General features: G+C 38.1%; 3 protein-coding genes across 3 annotated transcripts; 1 reads left to right on the top strand and 2 right to left on the bottom strand.

Annotated features, from left to right (window-relative positions):
• Nucleotides 1–5,345: 5,345 nt before the first annotated feature.
• On the bottom strand, nt 5,346–6,247 carry hbbe1.1 (hemoglobin beta embryonic-1.1). The gene is made up of 3 exons (XM_079882749.1): nt 6,097–6,247; nt 5,776–5,998; nt 5,346–5,669 (listed from the first exon to the last, which is right to left on the bottom strand). Exons 1-3 carry the CDS (start codon nt 6,186–6,188, stop codon nt 5,541–5,543), a joined length of 444 nt encoding a protein of 147 aa, XP_079738875.1. The 5' UTR covers nt 6,189–6,247; the 3' UTR covers nt 5,346–5,540.
• Nucleotides 6,248–15,056: 8,809 nt separating this feature from the next.
• LOC307158864 (hemoglobin subunit alpha) lies at nt 15,057–16,011 on the bottom strand. The gene is made up of 3 exons (XM_079871829.1): nt 15,757–16,011; nt 15,377–15,584; nt 15,057–15,277 (listed from the first exon to the last, which is right to left on the bottom strand). The coding sequence occupies exons 1-3, from the start codon at nt 15,849–15,851 to the stop codon at nt 15,149–15,151; spliced, it is 432 nt and encodes a 143-aa protein (XP_079727955.1). The 5' UTR covers nt 15,852–16,011; the 3' UTR covers nt 15,057–15,148.
• A 1,117-nt stretch (nt 16,012–17,128) lies between these two features.
• hbba1 (hemoglobin, beta adult 1) lies at nt 17,129–18,073 on the top strand. The gene is made up of 3 exons (XM_079869017.1): nt 17,129–17,395; nt 17,499–17,721; nt 17,829–18,073. The coding sequence occupies exons 1-3, from the start codon at nt 17,304–17,306 to the stop codon at nt 17,958–17,960; spliced, it is 447 nt and encodes a 148-aa protein (XP_079725143.1). The 5' UTR covers nt 17,129–17,303; the 3' UTR covers nt 17,961–18,073.
• The last annotated feature ends 7,200 nt before the right edge of the window (nt 18,074–25,273 follow it).

Genomic DNA, 25,273 nt, shown 5'->3' with positions numbered 1-25,273 from the left:
ATACATTCTAAGACTGCTATCATGAACATGAAAGTGATGTTGTTCTATCTCGCATAGCCTACTCAGTAGGAGCAGTTTTTAGCTACAAATCTGGCATTTAAAATACAATAAAACATAAAACAACCAACCACAAAAATAAACAAGCAAATACATTTAAACAACTTTAAACTTTAAAACCTTAACATGAGACCAGACATTGCTTTATAATTTCTCAGCCTTACGCATAGTTTGTGTATTTTAACATGGCCTAATATTGATCATTAGGCCTACAACATAAATCTATTCATTAAACAATTATTTTGCCTGTCGGTCTGAGCTCTTGTCGTTAAACTTTCATTAAAAATAATCTATGAAATCAATATCAGTGTAAAATATAGTCACAAATATGGACGCCTCATGCAGTTTATTTTAACTATAACTTTAACCATAATTGAAATTATGGTCACGACAGAACGATTAGTATTACAACAGTATTCGAAATTTGAATATCAAATAAAATCAGCTATTGCTGAAATTAATATGCACATATAACAATAGCTTACTCAAATATTTTCTTTTGAATACTTCAAGAACAAATAAACTAGTCAACTTGAAGTCCAAATGATAATTTTAATTACCAGTCTTATTTTTATTTTTATTTTTTTTAGATAGGCTACTTCCTAGACAGCAACATGTCATCCCAGATACGTCCCACATCTGGTACACGTGGAGATGTGGGCCGGATCTGGGGCGACATGTTGCTGTCTGGGTGACTTTTAATGGAGTAAATTATATTGATTAAATTGAATTGATAAACAATTTCTCGGAACTTTTTACATCATTTGTACAAGACAGAGGGTGAAGGCTGAAAACTGAATTCGTGTTTAATATGATTTCAAATCCATGAAACAAATCTGGGGTGCGTTCTCCGAAACTACCTTAACGCTACGTCGTTCTTAAGTTGTACCTTAAGAAGTACCTTATCGTTAATACGTGGTTTCCGAAACCTTCTTAGTTAAGTATACCTTCTGTAAGTCATACGTTCGTAAGGTTGGTCTGGAGCGCTCTTAGCTATACCTTATCGCTGCTGACGGTTCATACCGCTAGTGGCCACCACTACGCAAAAAGCTTTTTTACATCGCAGTTTAATTACACATAGAAAATTGATTATGAACATTTAATATAAAATCTGATTTAGTATTAAAATTACATTTTTACTTTACTTTAAAATTTTACACATAAAATACTTAAGTTGTTATAGCCTACACCCAGTGTATGGAAGTGTTTTCATTAATAAAGTTTCCATACACTAATGGTTGTTAGTTTTTTTAATTACTATCCTAAGGCACATCAGCTGGCGAACCATTTGACAGAAAAGGCTTAGGAGTCTATATAAAGAAAGATGAGTTGCACAAACTTTATAGCTATGGCAGCGAGACAGCGAGTACTTGTTTTAAATCAAAGACGGCGCCGTCCGCGGAGCCAGTTAGTGTATGTCAACTACATGGCTGGTGGATAATCAGCATACGTTGTGGAGAACATTAACACACTTATGGCCGTGAGGGTTTGGGATTGCACACTTGCTAAATTATAAACACATAGGACTACTCATATTTATTTCTGCATGTACATATTTCAATGAGCCCGATAAATGCAGTTTGTACTATTTCTAAAACACTTCTTTATAAAGAACATTGTTTTCTCAATACTTTACCTATACCGCTGTGAAGGAAAGAGCGCACAATCGATCATCGAGGCATCGATATCAACCTATTCAGCGCCTCCACCATGGACAGCGCCTGCTAAGGTCGAACTTAAGAAGGTTTACCTTAAGCAACATCCTAAGGTATAGTTCGGAGAACACACGTAGGAAAGGTATACCTGTAGTTAAGGTGTACCTTTTGAGTCTTCGTAGCGCGCTAAGAGACAACGTTATCGGAGAACGCACCCCTGCTCTGTTTTGCGTCAGTAGTAAACCAATTTGCGCCTCTCGCTCGGAAAGAAAATTTAAAGTTATTTTTCAACATGTAAACCCAATATTAATAATGGGGTTAAACCCCATCGAACCTTGACTGCGTTCTCCGAAACTACCTTAACGCTACGCCGTTTTTAAGTTGTACCTTAAGAAGTATCTTATCGTTAATACGTGGTTTCCGAAACCTTCTTAGTTAAAGCTCCAGTATGTGACTTTGGTATTTGACCACAAGAGGGCGCAGTTTCCAACAATAACAAAGGCGAAGCTTGATGACGCTATGAAGGAGGTGACGATGGGAGATGTCGTTTTTAATGCGTTTTCACCATCTAGCGATGTATCTAAATGGAATTAATGAATCATGATCACGGATGAGGTAATTTATTCGTTTTTGTATTACCTGTATGTCTGATCGTATTATTTTATGTCATCATAATTAATGAACTGCAAGGAACGTGAAATGTTATGCTATATTATCCCGTTACAACATACAGCTATTTGTCAAATGATTTGTTGGGTTAATGTTGTGCAGTTTTACGTTTTTATGGTTAATGCCGTGTTGTTTAACGTGTTCAAACCAATATCTAAAAGTAAATTTGAACGAACATTTGCAAGTAATGACTAAATATATTTTTTTAACATCATATCCGATTGTATTTAATTGTACTGCCATAATCTCGGTCACCACACGTGATAAAAAGCCTTACCAAAGTACAAAGAGCAATATAACTTTGTTTATAAGTGCTATTATTGACAGTGCATGTCTTACCTGTCTCAATACACTCGCGAGAGAGTCTCTGTCAAGTCCAAGATTGATGTGCAGCTCTCTCCATCTCGAAAACGCCTGCCGATATTTATCCGGGTTTTATTCCTCCGTTTGTCACACAGTCCGCGACTCCGCGTGTATCCGAATATGGGCGCTTTCGTTTTGTTGGCACTTCAATACTCGCCAAAGAGTTCGTGATCCATAACAGCTATAACCATACAGTCTATGGCTATAACGCTTTAACCACCACTTCCGCATTTGACCATGCGATATTCCGGTGTGGTGGGTCATATTTTTTATTTTATTCTTTTTTTTTATTCTTTGTCAGACGTCTTTATTGTTTATTGTGATAAGAAAAAAACCTCAATAAAGTTGTTGTAAAAAAAAAAAAATTTTTTTTTAAAAATCCGGTGTGGTGGAATATCCGATCACATGGTCCACACCGGAAAAAAGGATAGAGCGGACATTGCGTCACTGAGGCGCGACATTTCTTTTCCGGGACGGCCAGTTATTTAAAATCGGAATTTCTCTGAAATAAAAAATCTTTGGAGACTTTTGAGATATTGTAAGTACACAACTGGAGGAAATATATCACACTGTGCAAGTTATTTTTGGAAATTCTATTACAAAATTCCTACATATTGGAGCTTTAAGTATACCTTCTGTAAGTCATACGTTGGTTGGTCTGGAGCGATCTTAGCTATAGCCTACCTTATCGCTGCTGACGGTTCATACCGCTAGTGGCCACCACTACGCAAAATGCTTTTTTACATCGCAGTTTAATTACACATAGACAATTTTATATGAACATTTAATATAAAATCTGATTTAGTATTAAAATTACATTTTTACTTTACTTTAAAATTTTACACATAAAATACTTAAGTTGTTATAGCCTACACCCAGTGTATGGAAGTGTTTTCATTAATAAAGTTTATACACTAATGGTTGTTAGCTTTTTTTAATTACTATCCTAAGGCACATCAGCTGGCGAACCATTTGACAGAAAAGGCTTAGGAGTCTATATAAAGAAAGATGAGTTTACACAAACTTTATAGCTATGGCAGCGAGACAGCGAGTTCTTGTTTTAAATCAAAGACGGCGCCGTCCGCGGAGCCAGTTAGTGTATGTCAACTACATGGCTGGTGGATAATCAGCATACGTTGTGGAGAACATTAACACACTTATGGCCGTAAGGGTTTGGGATTGCACACTTGCTAAATTATAAACACATACTCATATTTATTTCTGCATGTACATATTTCAATGAGCCCCGATAAATGCAGTTTGTACTATTTCTAAAACGCTTCTTTATAAAGAACATTGTTTTCTCAATACTTTACCTATACCGCTGTGAAGGAAAGAGCGCACAATCGATCATCGAGGCATCGATATCAACCTATTCAGCGCCTCCACCATGGACAGCGCCTGCTAAGGTCGAACTTAAGAAGGTTTACCTTAAGCAACATCCTAAGGTATAGTTCGGAGAACACACGTAGGAAAGGTATACCTGTAGTTAAGGTGTACCTTTTGAGTCTTCGTAGCGAGCTAAGAGACAACGTTATCGGAGAACGCAGCCCTGTTCATTTGGTGCACTCTATTATCAAATTTCTTTTTTTTTTAATTATTATTATTATTATTATTATCATTATTATTATTATTATTTTGGCCTTTAGGTTATGAATCAGCACTTTTACCATCATAACCTTCTTTATTAAAATAACGGACTTTTCCTGAAATCAAATTAGGCTATTATTATTCGTATTTGATCAAAATAACATCATCAGTGAACTCTGAAACAACGAACAAATTGTATTTGGTTATGTTTGTATCGTAGACGATTAAAACATCTAATATTATCATGATTTTTCAATGAACATTGAAAAGCTGATATTTGACTTTGTGTTAATATTTGTATTTCTAATGAGCTCCTTGGACTATAGGCTAGTAAAGGCTAAATGAACGGTGAAACTCTCAAACTCTATTACCTCTCTGAAAATATATTTCAACACCCTGTATACATTAATTTTAGTTTGAGATGGCACAATGCAATGTTGAGGACATTAGTTGACAGAATGTAGGCCTATATTATATCCTGTAGGGCCTACATAAGTGGTTAATTTTCTTTTGTGTGTTTGTTTAATTAGAACTTGAAATAGGACTAATCTGCATGTATTAAGCTATTTGGTTCCACTTTATTTCGATAGTCCACTTTAGACATTCTACGAACTATAAGTAACTTTGCAACAACATGTCAACTAACTCTCATTAGAGTATTAGTAAACTGTCAGTAGACGGTTAGGTTATGGTTAGGTGTTAGGGTTCGGGTTAGTAGAATAAGTTGAATTGTAGTTGCCAAGTTACTTATAGTCTGTAGAATATCTGTTGGTGGAGCATCAAAATAAAGTGTTAGCAGATATTAGGCAGACAATCTACTAATAATGTAATGATAGTTAGTTGACATGTAGTTGCAAAGTTACTTATAGTTAGTAGAATGTCTAAAGTGGACTAAAAGTAGGCTATTACCGGTTATGTCACCAATATTATGAGAGGTGTTCGTATTAGGTTATGCACGAACTTGCTGCCTATTTTAATATAATAAGTCTGATCTGTTAGAGACAGTTTTTATCAAGGTTTGTTTTATTTTCAAATCAAAGGTTGTCTGCAGCAGAAGCAATCCCAAAGACACAAATAGTGAATTCATGCGAATATGAAAGAACACATAATGCACTGAATATTGCATTCTGAAATATTTATTTGCTTAAACTCAGAAATCATATTCTAAACATCAGATGATCCTCTGTGCACAAGCAGGTTTAGTATCTAGTGATACTGTCTTCCAAGAGCGGAGACCACGACGGCGATGAATTTCTGAAAAGCGGCCTGGACTGCAGGTGTGAATCCAGCACCCATTTGTGCAGCAACAACGATGGTTAAGCAGTCAGCCAAAAGCTGTGGGAGGACAGAGAGCAGTGATATATACACAGACGAGATACGTGAACAATGAAGCCAGAACAAGACAGCCTATTAATGAACGTAACTTGAGCGTCAAACTTACCCTGAAGTTATCAGGATCTACGTGGAGCTTCTCGGAGTGCAGCACACTTAGTTCAGCATAGGTGGCTTTAATGTCGTCCATGTTCTTCACAGCCCTGTCCAGACCACCGAGCACAGTTTTACCGTGAGCAGCAACCATGGGGTTTCCCATGATGGCAGCGGCGTTGTAGAGGTTTCCAAAATTGCCGAAGTACCGCTGTGTCCAGGGGTACACGATAAGACATCTACGAAACACAATGAGAAGAAATCATTTTTATCAGAGCACAGTTTCAAAACTAGTTGCCTGCCTTAACGTTAAAGTATTGCTAAGAAGACTCAATACCTTGCCAGGGATTGGGGACCAACGACGTCGTAGTTAATCTTGGAGAAGACGTCCTGGATGGTGGCCCTCTCAAATTCTGTCCACTCAACCATGTTTCCCGACTTTAGATGTTCAGACTAAACGCCTTTAACAGAAGCTGAAGAATCCTGTGAAGAGAGCGTTTCAGAGATGTACTTTTAAATGTGTTTCGTTACCACACCCCTTAGCAGGCTATTGGGTGATAAGTTTGTGGGTTGTTTCAACCACGTCCATCCAAGAGATTCATATCATAGCCTACTTACTTTTCTAATATCTACAAAGACTAAACAATATTTTGCTGGAAATTTTTTTTAGAAACAACAGGCCGTATGAGACTACTGCATCATGTTTAAAGCCTACCATATTGAATATGTCAACGTTTTTTAAAGAACGATTATTGTTATCGGATGCCATAGATTGTATATGATGGAAATAAATAATACATGCATATGAATTAATATTTGTGTACATTGGACAATTCTGAACAGAATTTAGTATCTGAGAAGAGGTGATGTTCTCTCATATCTCCACCACTTGGACAAATAACTGATCTCCCATGAGAGTTGCAAACTACAGAATAATTACGAAATCGAATAGCATATAGAGACGTATATATTTGACAATACAGTTTCCTAAATACAAATTTAATTTGAATAACTGTTTATCAAAAAAATAATAAAATAATAAAATTATTATAATTTTTATAATAAAATAATGAAATTAAAAGAGACTGTCTCCTTAATTTACACTGAATATCATTTGCAAAGTGCGTAAAAAAGTTCTTCAGTATGCTAGGCCATATTAAATCTGAACATAGGGAACTTTTGCTATATCATATTCCCATAACCTCGCACAGGCTCGCAGTAACTTTATATTGTCCAAGCCTACAATAGAAATGTCTTGCATCACAGTCTTTTAGCGACCTCTGCTGTTCACGTCTATTAATTTTGCCAATATAATAAATGTAAATTAAACAGAATTAGTTCATCACTTTCACCAGCAGGAGACGCCAATCTCTCTCTCTCTCTCTCTCTCTCTCTCTCTCTCTCTCTCTCTCTCACACACAATTCCATTTTTTCCAAAATACCCCATAATTTGTATTATATATTCATAACCTTTGTACATGTTAATATCATCATTTGCTAATTGCTACATGATAATATCATCATATTTTAAACATTTGCTATTCAGTCCACTATGGGCAGTACATCCACTGATTCCTTTCGAGAACATTATTGCCTAATGCCCAAAGGCTTTACATGTGGTCTCAAATTAATAGGCCTAATTATTACTTATTTGTTCACATGGCCACAGTCCAGCCACAATTGGCTTTTGAAATCTTGATAGAATAAAGTAATATACAATATATTGACAAAGAATTTTTTTTTGGGATGCCTGCCTTTACAAGCACATGAACTTTAATGACATCCCATTCTTAATCCGTAGGGTTTAATATGGAGTTGGCCCACCCTTTGCAGCTATAACAGCTTCAGCTCTTCTGGGAAGGCTTTCCACAAGGTTTTGACCATTCTTCTAGAAGCGCATTTGTGAAGGTCAGGCACTGATGTTGGACGAGAAGGCCTGTCTTGCAGTCTCCACTCTAATTCATCCCAAAGGTGTTCTATCGGGTTGAGGTTAGGACTCTGTGCTGACCAGTCAAGTTCCTCCACACCAAACTCGCTCATTCATGTCTTTATGGACCTTGGTTTGTGCACTGGTGAGCAGTCATGTTGGAACAGGAAGGGGCCATCCCCAAACTGTTCCAACAAAGTTGGGAGCATGAAATTGTCCAAAATGTCTAGTTATGCTGAAGCATAAAGAATTCGTTTCACTGGGGGCCAAGCCCAATCCCTGAAAAACAACGCCACACCAATCCACCCTCCACCAAACTTTACACTTGGCACAATGAAGTCAGGCAAGCACCATTTCCTGGCAACCGCCAAACCCAGACTCCTGCATCAGCATGTGCTGACCTCACTCTGTGATTTTACGTGGCCTACCACTTCTCGCTGAGTTGCCCAATTGCTTCCACTTTGTTATAATGGACTTTACGAATGATTTTACGAATGGACTCATTGCACAGATGGCAACCTATCACGGTACCACGCTTGAATTCACTGAGCTCCTGAGAGCGACCCATTCTTTCACAAATGTTTGAAGAAGCAGTCGGCATATAGGTGCTTGATTGTATACAACTGTGGCCATGGAAGTGATTGGAACACCTGAATTCAATGATTCTGAGGGGTGTCCCAATACTTTTGCCAATATAGTGTATAACAATGTGATTTAAGCACTGAACTGGCCAGAAAGGGTTGGTAAATCCTACAATAATTTGGAGACACTCGCAGCTCCGCTTACATCGAGACAGTGGACGTGCGGACAGTTATAGGCCTATTAGTATGGTGCTTTTTAGACAATTCCAGAATGTTTGTGAGTATGGCAAGCTGTTTTAGCGTAAAATGTTCCAGCGATATTCGTAATTGCATTTTTTTTTACTAGTAAGACCTCAATTTGAGAGCTTTACAATTTAATGCTTACTAGTAACAATTACAATTGACCAATCGGTAAGCCCCTCCCCTCGAACGTAGATGAGCCAATGGCAGTTGAGTATCAGTTGCACAGACGGAAACTCAGACATGTTTAGGTTTCACCTGAAGCTCTCATCAGTTTGATGGTGTTTATGCTACAAAAATGGTAAAACGATGTGCCTGGGGTACTTAACACTGATTCCAGGTATCCTGAGAGGATGGGGAATGGAATTTATTTTATTCCATTTCCTAAACCCAAACAAGACAGAGCAAAATGTCTGCTTTGGATTAAGCTGTGTATTAATCCAATGATGTGGGTGCAGTAACCTGGCTCTCTAAGGATCACCCCCAATCCCAATGAAGACGAAAACATACATTTGTATGGTTGTCATACTCTTGTTAAGTTACAATTAAAGTTAGTGAGTCCATGCAGACTGGTCTACAATTCAATCCCAGCAAACACAAAACACTGGCACAAAATACCCAACCTTCTAACAACGTTTTAACAACATGGCCAAAAGGTTGCTATAACTACGTTGTGTGGTGAAGGTTGTAACAGCGTTGTCACAATGTTGACTTTGAACCTCCATTCAGGGCCATTGCTAGGTTGTGTCTGCCGAGGGTGTCTGGACAACCACTGGACACTATGTAGGCTACTCGTCACTGCCCTGAAGCTACCTCTAGGGGGGGTTGGGGGGCATGCCCCCCATTAAGAAAATTTTGTACATTTTAAAGATAAATTAATTAATCTAGAGCACTTTGAGAGTTCAAAATTAAGAGCTCCAACCCATGTTCAGCAAGCAAATTGAACAAAGAAAGTCTGTGCACTGACTTTTACCTGAACTTTAAGGTTCTATGAGTTCTGGATGACCAACTGCCTCTGGCGGTCAGGAAGAACGAAACAGAACCCCTTTGGAACCCAGACTCGGGCCAGTACCGGCTAATCGTACAATTTATGCTGGCGTGATTATGGCCCTATGCCGGCAGTCGGCTCAGTTTTGGCACCCGGACTCGGGCCAGTGTACTCGGGCTGATTCTGGTGCGTCATTCATTCCCATGTTTCAATGTTGCTACAGTCTTGTTGCAGCAACCTTACCATAGCAGAAATGTTAATTTATAACATCAAAGAAACAATGAACATCAGAAGAAATGTGGTTTCAACCGAGGAAATACATCAGTAGGCTACACACCGCTTTGTAAAAAGTAATGCTGGGAACATTTTAAGCAAAGATGGCTTGCCATATGTGAGCGAAGAACGACATGATCTGAATGTTATCACACACAAAGAAGAAATACGTTAAAGCCATCGCACCACGGAAGGCTCCAGGAAATCTGTTAATACGCATATTGCAGCGACAAGGGGATTTCATAGCAATCATTGCCATCATTGCTGAGGACCGTTCAAGCTAGGCCTATAATGGAAAATGTCTAGTAATTTAGAGAGCGTATATAATAGAGAGGCGAAAACTTGACCAGCGTTGGACCTGCCAAGCTATAAGTGTCGTGCAATAACGATTAACTTTTTCTAATAAAGTTTGTAATTATTATTATATCTAATTTGTGTAGTTCTTGGAAGGAAAGTTATTGGCAATAGCCTATGTCAGTTATTAGAAATATGGAATCAATTACATTTCAATTACCCTTCATATACGTATGAGTTCAGCTGAACAATTACACTATTTTTTTTAGAGGCTGCTACACAGCCGAAATGATGCAAACTGTCCAGGATTACAGTGTGCATCATTTCGGCAATATAGCAGCCTCTAAAAGAAAATAGTGTAATTGTTCAGCTGAACTTTATTGAATCATTTTCCTGTTATCACTATAAAGCTGCTTTGAATTTTGTAACAAGCTATAGGCTATAGAGGTAAATAAAGGTCACTTGACATTTTAAGATTTGTCAAAAGTCCATGATAAATTGTCACATCAACCACGCTAATTTTGAATTTTAAAACAGGAAACAACGAGTTGGAACATTACATTGTAGATATTTAGGCTACTGACTGTTTAAATAGCTTGCAAACTTTTGGTTGGTTTACTCTTAACTATATACCCAGCAAATACAGAACGTCAGCACAATGTACCCAACCTTCTAAAAACGTTTTAACAACATGGCCAAAAGGTTGCTATATAACTACACTGTTAGACCTTACCAGGGTTTTTTTTTTTACAGTAAAATACTGGCAACACTGTTGCCAGTGATTTACTGTTAATTGTACGGTTCTTTACTGTAATCTACAGTATGTTACTGTAAAAATGCACTAAATTAAAATGCGAGTTAACTAATTTCACTTGCAGAAACCGACTGCCTTAAATTGACCAACTGTCATTTAAATGTATTAACTAAAATGTATAATGCATTAATAATGTGAGCAAAGTATTACTGTCAACTTATTTAATTTGAGGCCACTAAAAAACTATTGTACATAAAAAGATTTCCACTGGACCAGCAACTACACAGCCTGTTAAATAAAGCAACAAGCAGCATATCAATCTCTAGGTATGGTGAAGGCTATGTGATGATGTGGGGCTATTTTAATTCCAAAGGCCAAGGGAACTTTATCAGGATGCTTAGTATCCTGGATCCATGAAGTAATTGGCCTTTAAAAATAAAAATCTGCCAGCCTCTATGGGAATTTAACATAGTCCAAACTTATGCACCCTGTATTTTAAGGAAGAACATTTATTTATTTACGATACATCATTCATTCACAAAGAAAATTGGTGTCCTTAAAGGTTGGATTTTTCCTAATTTTTTTAATTAAGGCATTAAGTTCAATTTCCAAAAGATGATTTTTTATTCCTCTTTTTAGTCAACTTTAGCATGGGTGTCTAAACTTATGCATAGCACTGTATATATATATATATATATATATATGAAGAGTTCAGATGCAAAAGCCTCTAAGTGCCATCTGAAATTTTCTTCTAGAATGATCATTTTTATCAAGCTCGTATATTTAAGTTCAGTAATTTCACTTAAATGACAATTAATAGGTAATTTTCATTGCCATTTAAGTGAAATTATTGAATTTAAATATATGAGCTTGATAAAAATGATCATTAGAAGAAAATTTCAGATGGCATTTAGAAGCTTTTGCATATGAACTCTTCATATATATATATATATATATATATATATATATATACACACATATACATATATATTAGTGAACTAATGTAGGGAATAGCGAATGAGGGTATAGGGTGTGATTGGGAAAACAGCCTCTGAGTGTCGATTTTGAGCACTGTTAATTTACAGTAGGCTATATTCCTGTATGCTATTTTTGTTTTCTACGGTATATTACTGTTTTAATGGAAAATGGTATGATATTGTCAGAATGTGGCCTTTTCTTTTACAGCAAGGGTTAACAATGTACGTTGTGTGGTGAAGGTGCAGGTACCACACGTAAAAATCTCGTACAAGAAAAAAAAAAACAAAAAAACTTAGTACTAATTTCCCCGAGTAGAAATGTAACGTGACACAGACGTTGCCTCAACGTAAATGTGTTTGCTGGGTAGACCCTTAAAACTATATACCTTTCCCGTTCTGCAACAGCATTTAGTTAATTAATAACAAATGAAATCACAAACGTTTAGCAAATACTTTTCGACGTTTCATTTTTTTTATTTTTTTTTTAAAACAATAAACGAATAAATTATTTTGTTCCTATACTGAGTAGGCTATCTTATTTTTTCTTCAACAGTCACAAATATTCAATAGCGGACCAAATATTTAAAAACGTCTTTCTTGTGCAATCACATGAACTATGCAGAAACATCATTCAGATGTATTTTAAAGTAACAATAAGCAGTTTGATATGTATTTTCTCTGCAGGATAAATTTTAGTGCCGTCCGAATCCATAACCCAACTAACCCAACCCGCGTAAAAATCCCTGGCCAAATTAGTACCTGTTGCTGTTTTTTTTTTGACAAACAGGTCACGTGAAAATTTAATTACCGTCTGAATCCACATCTCTGAGTTTACAAGAAGAGATTCAAAATCAACTGTTTAAATCCTTTTTGATAACCGCCGAGCACCGTACGTAAGATGTACACTTTTATTACTGAAATGCTGGAAAGTATTTACAAGAACAATATTTCATCGCAGCTCCACATCAGCGAACAAAAATGGGAAAGAGATGAAAGCACGTAAAATTTTTGAAAAGGTCATTGTGGCAGCAATATATGTTACAATTTTAAAATATGTAGGCTTGGCTATAGGCTATTATAGTTTGGATTATTTTGTATAATATCCAATAGTCCTAATAAATGTAATTTCAACTATTTCTGAAGTGCTTCTTTTATAAAGAACACGACGTTCTAGCATAAAGCAGTGAAACAGCGCCTGGACAAGAGAATAATTGATTCTCGAGTCATCGATATCAACCAATTCAGCACCATCGCCACGGACAGCGCCGGGTAACGTCGCACGTAAGAAGGTATATCTTAAGCAGCTTCCTAAGGTATAGTTCGGGGAACACGCCTAGAAATGGTATACCTTTAGTTAAGTTATACCTTACGAGTCTTCGTAGCGCGCTAAGAGACAACGTTATCGGGAAACTCGGCCCAGCTTCCTAAGGTATGATTTGGGGAACACGCCTAGCAATGGTAGGGGAGCGTGGGGCACAACCGAACGCGGGGTTAGTTGTAACACGCTTGTTTTAAATACTTCCGCACATGCTTGGATGACGGAACTTTGTTTATTTACTAGTTGCCATATCAACACTATATAGAAAAACTATACATTGTAATATACATTTATTAAACCATAGCAAAAGTAAATTTCTTACTTAAGTTAATTTTTCATCTCTATTTTTTGTGTTTATTTAAAATAAGACAAATCTGATATTATTTTAATCTCCAAGATGTTATCTAACAGTTGAGATAGTTCTTTAATGCTTCGCTAACTAGCAGAAGACACTAGCAGGGTTTAAATCCCAGTTGTGCAGGCGGGGGCATGTTGTAACACTGCGTTACAATGTGCCCCTATTAGAAATATGCTATTATATTCTATACTTTTATTAATTTTATTGAGAAAACGTGAGAAAAAGGTGAATAAAGACTGAGAGTCAATGTCCAGAAATTACTAATTATTTATTTGTTTTGAACTATGTTGTATAGCTGTGTTTTCATGTGTTCGTAGTCAAAACTCAAAAATGAGTTTATATTTAATTATTAAAAATTGCCATTATTTTATATGAAAAGGTTTTTTAATTGTATTTTATTTAGAAAATATTTTAGTTTGTTTTGTATATTTTTTTTATTAGATCAGATAACATTTTAAGCTGCCATATGTCATGTTACAATGTACCCCACATATGGGGCATAGCCTACTTTAAGAGTCGTAGCGCGCTAAGAGACAACGTTATAGGGAAACGCAGCCCATACCAACCTTCCAAACGTATGACTTACAGAAGATAGGCTATACTTAACTAAGAACGTTTCTGGAAACACGTGTTAACGATATGGTACAGCTTAAGGTGTAACTTAAGAACGACGTAGCGTTAAAAGGTTGTTATGCACTGAAGTAAAAAGTTGTGCAGGTTTAGAATTACATATTAATGTTTTGATAAACTATTCAAATAAAAGCTGCCTTACACTAAAATACATTTCATGCTGTTTAAATAAAAATAAAGTTGCATAATTTTTTGTTAGTCACATTATAAATATATTTTTTTTAATCACTGAGGAAAAGTGTCATGATGATATTATATATATATATATGTGTGTGTGTGTGTGTGTGTGTGTGTGTGTGTGTGTGTGTGTGTGTGTGTGTGTGTGTGTGTGTGTGTGTGTGTGTGTGTGTGGCCTATACTATGTATTTTTGAGTAAAAAGTATTTTTCCCCTTGTAATTAAAATAGGCTACAATTAAATAATAGTGATAGAGGCTTTTGCATCTGAACTCTTCATATGTGTCTATATATATATATAATAGTACTATTGTGATTCGCACATGTTCTTCATCTTTAGGCTACAATTAAATAATAGTAATAGTACTTACAGGCTTTTGCATCTGAACTCTTCATATATATATATATATATATATATATAATAGTACTTTTTTGATTCGCACATGTTCTTCATCTTTATTAGAATATCTCTGTAATTTCAACCTCCCAGTATTCTGGATTCTAGCTCGCTCAGTTGAGAATGTCAACCATGAACATTATCTCTGAGTTGAATGCACTTTTCCCGGCCGCATTTTTGTAACTGATAAAAGTAAGTTAACCCTGCTTTACCCCTAGATTTAGGTCATTTTGAATAGAAAAAAAAACATTTCATCATTGATTGATTGATTGATTGATTGATTGATGTTATATTGAGTAGGCCTATATCGTGTAGCGTTTACCATGGGAATACACGATCGACATGATAAAATACAGGTTAATGGATAAAAACAAGACTAGACTCATTCAATTCTGTGCCTTTTATTGAGAAATGTTATTCAGACATCATACATGAGTTGGTAAGGGGTGCCGCACAGTCTTGATGCCCACTGGAAGTTTAGCGGTACTTCTCAGCAAGAGCCAGGGCCAAGTTCTGAAAAAACTTGTCAACTGACACGTGAACATCTGGGGGGAAGTCTCCAGGGAAGAGCATGCCGATGACCACTATGATGTTGTGTGCGAGGATCTAGAAAAGGAATAAAGAGAAACACATTACCATGAGTAGACTATTACTAGGCTACATGTCAATGTTGGGTAGACTTGTAGTGCTACTGTTTTGGTGTACCTTGAAGTTGGCCGGGTCGATACGCAGCTTGAAAGCATGAAGTTCGCTCAGGGCGGCCAGACCTCCCACAAGGTCGTCTATTTTTGAAACGGCATCGCCGACTGCACCCATGATAACCTTGCCGTGCTTCCTCACTGGAGCAGAGCCGGGGCTCAGGTCAGCCCAGTGAGAGAAGTAGGTTTTGGTCTGAGGGTAGACGGTCAGCATTCTGAAGAAAATAATAACAATAATCATTTGGGTAATCTAAACATTAGGCTATACTTGAATGTAGAAGAGATAAAAACATTAACTTTTCATGTTGTTTAGCAAAGTTATTTAACAAGTTTCTATAAAACTCCGTTTATCTTAACTTAAATAGAAAGACAATAGGTCAGTATTACCTGCCGAGGGCTTCAGCGCCGATCTCATCGGCCTTAGGGCTGATCTTACCCCAGATGGCCTTCACCGTAGCCTTGTCCTTATCAGAGAGACTCATCTTTTTTTCTCAAGTTAGATCGTCTTCAGAAAAAACGGTGCTGGCGAAAACAGGATTTTGTTCCACTTTTTATATAAAACTAAAGACGGGCACACCCATGCAATCGATCCAAACCACACCTCTTCAACGCTTTTCTGCTGATCTCTAACCTGTGGTGTCCAATCAAAAACGTGCCAATTTTGTGCTTCTTATTTAATGAAGATAACGATTTTCTTTCTACGTATTCTATACGCATTTTTACAAAGATGTGTGTAAATTAAACGACAATTCAATGACAAATATGAAACTATTTTTTCATATTTTTTTTCAATTGATCATAAATATTTATTTTCATGTTTAAACTTATGAATCATAATTAACACGTCGTTTAAATGAACTGAACCCAAAATACCCAATTTGTGGATTTTTTTTTTATAACGTTATGAAATGGTTGTATTTGTAATAAAATTAATTCTAAATCATAAAGTTAATTTCAAAGTCATTTTCAACTAAATATGCTTGCAAAATAGCTACATTAATCTTTTTATACATTGTAATCAAAATACCAATTTGGAAAGGTACTGTTTCCTACACTCAAAAAACAAACAAAAAAAAACAAACTTTAAGATTTACGAATTTTAATTATATAGTAAAATTCCATCTAATTTAATTGAATAATGCTCACATATGATTCATATTATGGATTACGAATTGTAAATGAGAAAACTAGAGATAGAGCTTAGTAAAAACCTTTTGTATAAATCTAAATGGAGCAAGGGAATGGATTTAGTTTGTGATTCTTATTCATACATTTAAAAAAAATAAAATAATTTGTTTTATGAATTTACGAATCACATAGCCTAAACGGTCCATTCCCTTGTTCCATTAAGATGTATACTAAAGGTTTTATTAAGCTCGGTTTTTACTCATTTAAAATTCTTAATCCATATGAATATGTAAGTATTATTCGATTTGATGAAATTTTACTATACAATTGAGTCGTAAATCTTAAAAATGCATTTTTTTTTTTGTGAGTGTAGGTATTTCACCGAAAACAACTGCGTTTTATTGAAATGTATGAACGTTTGTTTGTTTGTTTGTTTGTTTGTTTGTTTGTTTGTTTGTTTGTTTGTAAAACAAACAATTTATTTTTAACCCTATAACAGTGGGGTATATTTGGGGAAAGTAATGGCATAATCATTGTGGGCACGACCAAAATTCGTTATGCAAATATTTGATAAAAAAAAAAAAAAAAAAAAAAGCTTGTTCATGTTTAACTTTTTGGACGGGGTCCGATCAGTGAGGTCCAGACACATATGCGTCACCTGCTGAGAGAAATTATCCAATAAGACTTTGCATATTTTAATGGGCGGAGACATCAGACATCAATAAATTGTACTTCGGTTTCTGAATTTCTACTAGTGATTCCTATTGGACTTAAACAAGCACCTAAGGACATCCTAAAGCGTAAACATGGTTGAGTGGACAGACGCAGAGCGAACTGCCATCCTTGGCCTGTGGGGAAAACTCAATATCGATGAAATCGGACCTCAGGCCTTGTCCAGGTAAAATAACTGCACCAGATTCTTAATAGACGCATTCTGTCAGGACTCCCTCTGTTAGATGATGTCAGCTACGCAGTTTGTTTAATGCTTCTGTTCTTTTAAGGTGTCTGATCGTGTATCCCTGGACTCAGAGATATTTCTCGACCTTTGGCAACCTGTCAAGCCCCGCTGCAATCATGGGTAACGCCAAGGTGGCAGCTCACGGGAGGACTGTGATGGGAGGTTTGGAGAGAGCCATCAAGAACATGGACAACATCAAGGCCACCTATGCCGCGCTCAGTGTGATGCACTCTGAGAAACTGCATGTGGATCCAGACAACTTCAAGGTAGGTTTGCCTACGACATTTACAAAACTGTTGTGCTCATATTATGTTGAATAGGCCTATTCATCACCGAAAAAAAGCAGCCACTTAATAGATCTCTTGCTCTGCAGCTTCTCGCTGATTGTATCACCGTGTGCGCTGCCATGAAGTTCGGCCCCTCTGGTTTCAATGCTGACGTCCAGGAGGCTTGGCAGAAGTTCCTGAGCGTGGTCGTGTCCGCTCTGGGCAGACAGTACCACTAGAGTCTCATCACCAATGAACACCAGCTGTATTGCAGAAGATCGCACCCCATGGAGCTGTTCACACAAAGATCTAACTCTTATACAACAAGATCAATAAAATAATGCTAAAAGCACTTTAATGTTGTTTGCTCCCATTTATTCCACAAAACACGCTGATCATAGTCTATGATCATAAATATAAACTCTTAAAAAATAAATGATAGATGACAAATTAAGAAGAGAATCCAGTTCTTTAACAACATTATATTGGGGTTTTAACCATTTCTTAGTGAGTTTTTCGACCAGACATAACGAGTCAGAAACTTCTTACAAATAAGCCTTTCAAAGACAGTTGTAATAGATTTGCAGACTGTGGGTGTTAACCGCTTGAATTCATTGATAAAAGAAATTAAATTTATCGCAGCCTCCATAAGCTGACACTCTTATCTATTTTAATAATATCATTGTTTATTAGTCAGTTAGTTTCTCTGTTTGCAAATTTGTTTGCAACGTATCATAGGAGAAAACAGCAAATTACCTGCAATATGCTTGAACACTATTTTTGCAGGGAACGGAAGAGTGCCTTCTTATTAATATGAAATAGTAAAAACAACATTCCAAGTTCCAGCAGGCCAAGTTCTATTATGAGCTATTTTGTCATCAGTTTAAAAAAAATGATAATTACAATATGCCAATAACAAAGGTAATATAAAGCAGAACCTATAAGTTTAACTTTACATCTCTTCTTCGAGTTAACATGTTTAGGTTCTAACTCATCTAACTGAAATGTGGGCATCTCTGAATTTCTAAATTCTTTAAACTACTTTAACTACACCGGATATCTAAAATGAGCCGAAAGCAAACCGTGTAGATCTACCAAATAGGCCTATATATATATATATATATATATATATATATATATATATATATATATATATATATATATATATATATATATATATATATATATATATATTTTTTTTTTTTTTTTTTTTTTATTAGACTGTCAACCTGCTAGTTTTTTTTTTTTTTTTCTTTCTTTCTTTCATCTCAGGAAAACTTTATAAGGCAATGCATATAGAAATATATTTTAAAAATGAAAAGAGACTTAAATGTACACTATCTAACAGTTTTATTCACAATTAAGTAAATTTAAATGAGTCAATACATCATCAATCCTTTTTCCAAAACGTTTTTTTTTTTAACTTACCCTGATTCAGTGTTCATGTGGACCTGATGGGATGGTTTTCGCGGGAACATGATAAATTCATGAAACTGCTTGTTTGCTTGTTTAGAATGACAACGACGTAACTCGCTGCTTACTACCATAGTACGATGCATCGTTGAAGAAATCAACTAGTTAGTCAAGACTGTTTCCCTACACTTTGTCGCAAATTGGTCGTTCAACGGTCAACCACGTTGGTTTATGACGTCACGCACGTGGTGGAGTAACAACTTCTTTTAATTAATCAGGGGTGCGTTTCCCGTACAACTATATGATGTTTTATTAACAAAGTTCGGGAGCAGCAGGTTCAGATAATTAACCAAATTATGCACAGCTGGAGATTAATCAGTAATCAACTCAATGACAGAGTATAAATTCACAGCAGACCCATCTCTGTTCATTGAAAGTTTGTCAGCATCCCTCCTCCACCCCATCTCCTCACTTCCAGTTCCATCTACACTTACCAACTGGGGGGAGTACTCTGGGTTCGGGCCTAACTCCGAGCTCGGAGCCCTCCCCCCGGACAGCACGCCAAATACGCATAAACTTATTGTACTAATTATATGTAGATGTGAACTCGTGAAATAGCTCGCTGCTTAACTACCATAGTACGATGCATCGTTGGAGAAATCAACTAGCTAGTCACGACTGTTTCCCGAAACCTTATGTCGCAAAGTATCGTTCAGCCACGTTGGTTTATGACGTCTCGGGCGTGGTGGACTAATAACTTATTTTAATTAATCTGTTTGAGATCTAATTATCGCTAGATTTTGTCATATAGCCTAAGTTACAGACATGGCATATGAAGACCATTTCTAATTTTTCTCAGTTATTTTGCTTTATTACCAGACTCAATATTTGGCTCGATCTTACATAGTAGAGCACGTTCGCACATGCGCAGTCTTCAAAAACGGTGCTTTAAATCTCTTGACAAACTAAAATACGTAAATTACGTTTATTCTAAATAAATAACACGGGTTGTAGTTAATGCCAGCATGCTTATTTTGCTAAAGATAAGGATTTATTCAGTCTACATCTCATGTAAACTAGAAACTATGCTTCTAACCACAGCTCGAGAGCTGTCGTTCCAACCACACAAGTTTGCGATGCTGTTTGCGAACGTTCGTTGGAACGATGGTTTCGGGAAACACCAAATCGTTGAACTATGCTGGTAACGACGGAACTTGCGACCATAGTTGGCTAACGATGCTTTCGGGAAACGCTCCCCTGTTTGAGATCAAATTAACGCTAGATGTTTTGCTATAAATTACAGAAATGACATCTGAGGACTATTTCTCACTTTTCTCAGTTATTTTGCTATTATATTCTGAAATACATTTATGGTGTTGTAATATTGACTGACCGGCCGAGAAACAAGGTGCTCATCCCAAAGGCAAATTAGACGAGCGCTTTTTGTCACAAGCTAATGTGTCACCTCCATCACGGCGCCTTCCATTTTTTCCTGATCTGCACAGTGAGCTGTCCAGATCATGGAATAAGCCGTATTCATCCCGACTTTTCAGTCCCCAAGTACATATTTATTCCGATATAAGGGGGTTGAAAGTATACGGCTATGGGACAATGCCCAGACATTAGCCAGCTATCTGGCCCCTGGTTCAGCATCGTCCCTGAAGGCCCCAGTGCTACCCACTAAGCCACTAAAAAGTATATCTAGCTTACTGGGCAAAGTAAATATGGCAGCAGGTCAGGCAGGAGCGTGCTTACACACTAATGGCAGTCCTGCAAGCATATCAGGCTGACCTGCAGGGGGATTTGGATGAGAGCGAGGGGTAGGGCCCAATGCAGTTCGAGAGCTGTGTCGGGCCACATATCTTTCTCTCAGGGCCACTAAGGAGACCACCAGAGCAATAGGGCGGTCTATGGCAGCCTTTGTGGCCACTGAGAGGCATTTATGGCTCAATCTAGCTGAAATCAAAGACAAAGATAGAACCTTTTTGCTGGATGCCCCACTAATGCCTCCTGGTCTCTTCGGCGACTCCGTAAATACAGTCGTCGAGAGGTTCCAGGAGGCCAAGAGACAAGCAGATGCGTTCAAAAAATACCTCCCACTTGAGCAGCCCCAGCCGTCTAGCTCCTCACACAGGGTGCAACAGAAAGAGAAGCCTTCGAAGCAGAAGCCGGATCAGAGGACCATTCTTCAAGCTAAGAAGGCTTCGGCTCAAAAAAGGTCCTGACGCCATTTGGGTCAGACCTCAGCCCCAACCAGGATGGAGTGGTGTACACCTCAGTATACGGTGCCCACTCCACCTTGGGGTCCTCAGGGGGCCGTTCTGCCAACCCCGTCACCCTTGGTGCCTCAGGGCGCAGCTGTCTCCAGCGAGTACACAGGGCAGTGTCAACTCGACGCTGCGTCAAACTCGCACCCTCTGAGGGGGGTTAAAAAACAGTCACTTTGGTTGTTTTCTATGAGTATGCTTCAGGTCACCGAAGTGGCTGTTCCAGTTACACCAGAGGCCAGTCCCAAGAGACTGGTACCCTTAGTAGATTATCAGGAAGAATCTACAGAATACATCTCAGTGGGTCCTGCAGATCATAGAGAAAGGCTACAGAATCCAGTTTGGTTCTCATCCGCCACGCTACAAAGGGGTGTTGCTCACATTAGTGCATCCTGAGCAGGCTCTGGTAATGGAGCAAGAGGTGAAAGCTCTGTTAGCGAAGGAAGCTATAGAGCAGGTGTACTCACCCGAAAGAGAATCAGGTTTTTACAGCCGATACTTAATTGTTCCAAAAAAGGATGGGGGGTTCGTACAGTCAAGAAACTCAAGTTCAGGATGCTGAAACTCAAACAGATTGTGACTCAAATCAGGTCCGAGGACTGGTTTGTCATGACAGATCTAAAAGAAGCATACTTTCATGTCTCCATCCTCCCTGGATGGAAAGGTTTTCTTTCAGGGGCAAAGAATACCAATATCGTGTGCTTCCATTCGGTCTAGCTCTATCAACCTACACGTTCACGAAGTGCGTAGATGCAGCTCTGGCCCCACTCAGGCTGCAGGGCATACGCATTCTGAACTATATCAACAACTGGCTAATTCTAGCGGAGTCGGAGCATGTGGCGGTTCGGCATTGAGATGTCGTCGGAGCACACATGCAAAAATTGGGGTTGAGACTCAATGCCAAGAAGAGTGTGCTTTCTCCAGTACAGAGAACCACATTCCTTGGTGTGGTCTGGGATTCGGTCACGATGCGGGCCGTCCAATCGCCTGCTCGTGTAGCTGCTATCCTCACAGCCACGAAAGAGTTAAAGCTAGTCATGCACTGTGAAACAGTTCGAGAAATTGTTAGGCCTCATGGCAGCGGCGTCCAATGTGATCTCCCCGAGGGGAAAGCCACTTCGTATGATCAAGATCGCGCGGCGGTGTCTCCACGCTTTGATAATATGGATGAGACCTTGGTTCCTATCCCAGGGTCCAGTGTTTTGAGCTCTTTGCCATCGAGTTGCGCTCTCAACAGATGCTTCCCTCACTGGCTGGGGAGCAGGCCGCTCAGCTCAAGGTCTGTGGAGGAGTCATCATCTCTCTTGGCACATCAAATGATGTTTTATTAACAAGGTTCAGGAGGAACACGTTCAGATAATTAACACAAGTGGAGAGCACTCAGCAATCAATGGTAAGAGGTGTGTATATATACTCAGCAGTCTCACCTCATTCCATTGACAGTTTTGCAGCATCCCTCCACCACCCCTTCTCCACGCTTCTAGTCCTAAACACTTACATACGGGGGGAGTACTCTGGGTTCGGGCCGGACTCCGAGCTCGGAGCCCTCCCTCCGGACAGCACGCCAAATACGCATTAAACTTTACCCCTTCAAATTATACGTAAGTGTGAACTCGTGAACTGCCTGGAGACGATGGTGGTCTTCAATGCTTTGAGACACTTCCTCCCAGATCTGAGGGGCCATTATGTGCTTGTCCGGTCAGACAACACATCGGTGGTCTCTTAAATTAATCACCAGGGGGTTCTGCGCTCGCGTCCACTATGCAAACTGGCGCACAAGATCCTCCTGTGGTCCCTAGGGAAGATACTCTCCCTGAGGGCAGTGTATATTCCGGGGTACCAAAATATAGGAGCAGACATCCTGTCGAGACAGGGGCTGAGGCCAGGGGATTGGAGACTCCACCCCGAGGTGGTGGAGTATATATGGGAAGTTTATGGATCAGATCAGCTGTTTGTCTGCTTTGGATCACCTAAGAAGGGTCTTCCAGCATCTAAGCAGACAATCAGCAAGTGGATAGTTGAGGCTATTTCTCTTGCTTATGAGTCTGTGCAAAAGGCTCAAGTGATGTGAGCCTGACCGAGCATGTACAACGTGTGTTCGCTCAGACCACGCCCCCTTTCTGACATGTTGCGACATGCCCTGGCTTGCAGAGAATGGCTGTCAGTTGAGTTTCAGTTTATAAGTTAAGCTTCAGGTTGTGTTCGTGTGCGTCAGTGACCACAAGTTAGTTACAATTATATCATATAGATAAGTTAATATTAGCAATTCATGTTTGAGTTTACAGTCAGTGACAGCCTTTATACCTGTTGTATGTGTAGCTTGTATGGTATTCTTATTGTAGTTCACGTTTCAGGACATGTTTAGCTCTGTTTATTTAAGTAACTAGGGAGATTTATTAGCCTCAATTGTGTTTATGTTATTTAACATTGATGTTTATTTCCTTTCCTTTAGAACCACACCTACATTGTAAAGTTCATAAGAAATAGTGCCTGTGCATCTGTATTTCAAAAGTGATATATTAAACCCTTCAACGAATATCTCTGCCTTCTGTGTCCTGACTAGACACCATATCGGTGACTAATTTTCATAACCAGTAGAGCCCCATTACAGAGTCCTCGGGCCAACTGTCACCCTTGGTGGTCAGGGCTCATTATACTAGGAGTATGGTGGCCTCCAAAGCCTTTCTCTCAGGGGTTTCCCTACAGGAGGTGTGTGATGCAGTGAGTTTCCCATACAGGCATTTGTAAGTCTGGCTTTTGGGTATTGACGTTCCCAAAGCGTCGTCGACAAAGCGTGAGTTGTCTCGAAAGGGAGACTGCGTCGCCCTGCCATACTTCCTGCATTCCTGTGATTGACTTGCTTCGGCTATATCGAAGCTAACGCCGGTCAGACCGGATGTGCTTTTATCCTTTCCTGGTCGTGACATCATCTGCCCATGACATTATCTCTCGCCATTGGACTAGTTGACATACGTGCTTTAGATGCAATCATGCAGGGGTCTTCCCAAAGTGTCGTTGACGCAGCATAAGTTCTCTTCTCAGGAGTTTCCTTCTTGTAACCTGAGACAGTCTGAGGATGTCCTAAAATGTACACCGTACTACGGGTAACGTCGCACGTAAGAAGGTATCCTAAGCAAAATTCAATTCATTTCACATTTATTTGTATAGCGCTTTACACACATCATTTCAAAGCAGCTTTACAGAAAATGCATGAGTCCACATTACAATTTAGAGTGATCTGTTATCAGAGGCAACTGTCTAATTTACATATTTCAGAAATGTACATATACAAAATCACAGTTAGAAAAAAAGGTATTAATTTAAACAATGTAATCATTTAATGCAGAAACAATGAGCTCATTGAAGTAATGAATACTTGTTTGTTAACAAGTATACTTGTTTGTTAACAAATTCCAAAACAGGAATTTGGCCATTTCGTATAAAGAAGTCTCAATTGTTGTCACCTTTTAGTCTTAGAATTTGAGAAAAACTCAAAATTGTGGAGCTCATGGAGTGTTGAGACATTAGTAACTTTGATTTTTATGCTATGTGCCTCAAACAAATGGTATAATATTCCCATATTTGTCTGCTACAAATTAGTTTCGCAATTGAAGTATTTCAGAAATAATCTAAATACAACCCAAAATCCAGAACAGACATTTTGCAAAATGCAATAAAATCAAAAATCAAGATTTGTTAATTCTCTTGAACCTTTATTTAATTGCCAAAAGTACAAAGAAAAGATTTCCAATGTTTTCACTGAACAACTTAATTGTATTTTGTAAATATAAGCATATTTTTATTTTGATGGCTGCAACACACTCCAAAAAAGTTGGGACAGAGGCATGTTTACCACTGTGTCACATCACCTT

The sequence above is a fragment of the Squalius cephalus genome (assembly GCF_949319135.1).
Source record: "Squalius cephalus genome assembly, chromosome: 1".
In the NCBI taxonomy this organism is placed as follows: Eukaryota; Metazoa; Chordata; class Actinopteri; order Cypriniformes; family Leuciscidae; genus Squalius; species Squalius cephalus.
The sequence above is the reverse complement of the archived record's forward strand: the minus strand, read 5'-3'. Positions and strand labels throughout refer to the sequence as shown.

Bases quoted from the DNA above. Each gene is read 5' to 3' on its own strand.
- hbbe1.1 (XM_079882749.1), bottom strand. From the start codon at position 6,188: ATGGTTGAGTGGACAGAATTTGAGAGGGCCACCATCCAGGACGTCTTC. The intron at 5,999-6,096 runs GTATTGAGTCTT...TGTGTTTCGTAG, and splicing joins GGTCCCCAATCCCTGGCAAG to ATGTCTTATCGTGTACCCCT. The intron at 5,670-5,775 runs GTAAGTTTGACG...GTCCTCCCACAG, and splicing joins TAGATCCTGATAACTTCAGG to CTTTTGGCTGACTGCTTAAC.
- LOC307158864 (XM_079871829.1), bottom strand. From the start codon at position 15,851: ATGAGTCTCTCTGATAAGGACAAGGCTACGGTGAAGGCCATCTGGGGT. The intron at 15,585-15,756 runs GTAATACTGACC...TATTTTCTTCAG, and splicing joins GGCGCTGAAGCCCTCGGCAG to AATGCTGACCGTCTACCCTC. The intron at 15,278-15,376 runs GTACACCAAAAC...TTCCTTTTCTAG, and splicing joins TCGACCCGGCCAACTTCAAG to ATCCTCGCACACAACATCAT.
- hbba1 (XM_079869017.1), top strand. From the start codon at position 17,304: ATGGTTGAGTGGACAGACGCAGAGCGAACTGCCATCCTTGGCCTGTGG. The intron at 17,396-17,498 runs GTAAAATAACTG...TGTTCTTTTAAG, and splicing joins GGACCTCAGGCCTTGTCCAG to GTGTCTGATCGTGTATCCCT. The intron at 17,722-17,828 runs GTAGGTTTGCCT...CTTGCTCTGCAG, and splicing joins TGGATCCAGACAACTTCAAG to CTTCTCGCTGATTGTATCAC.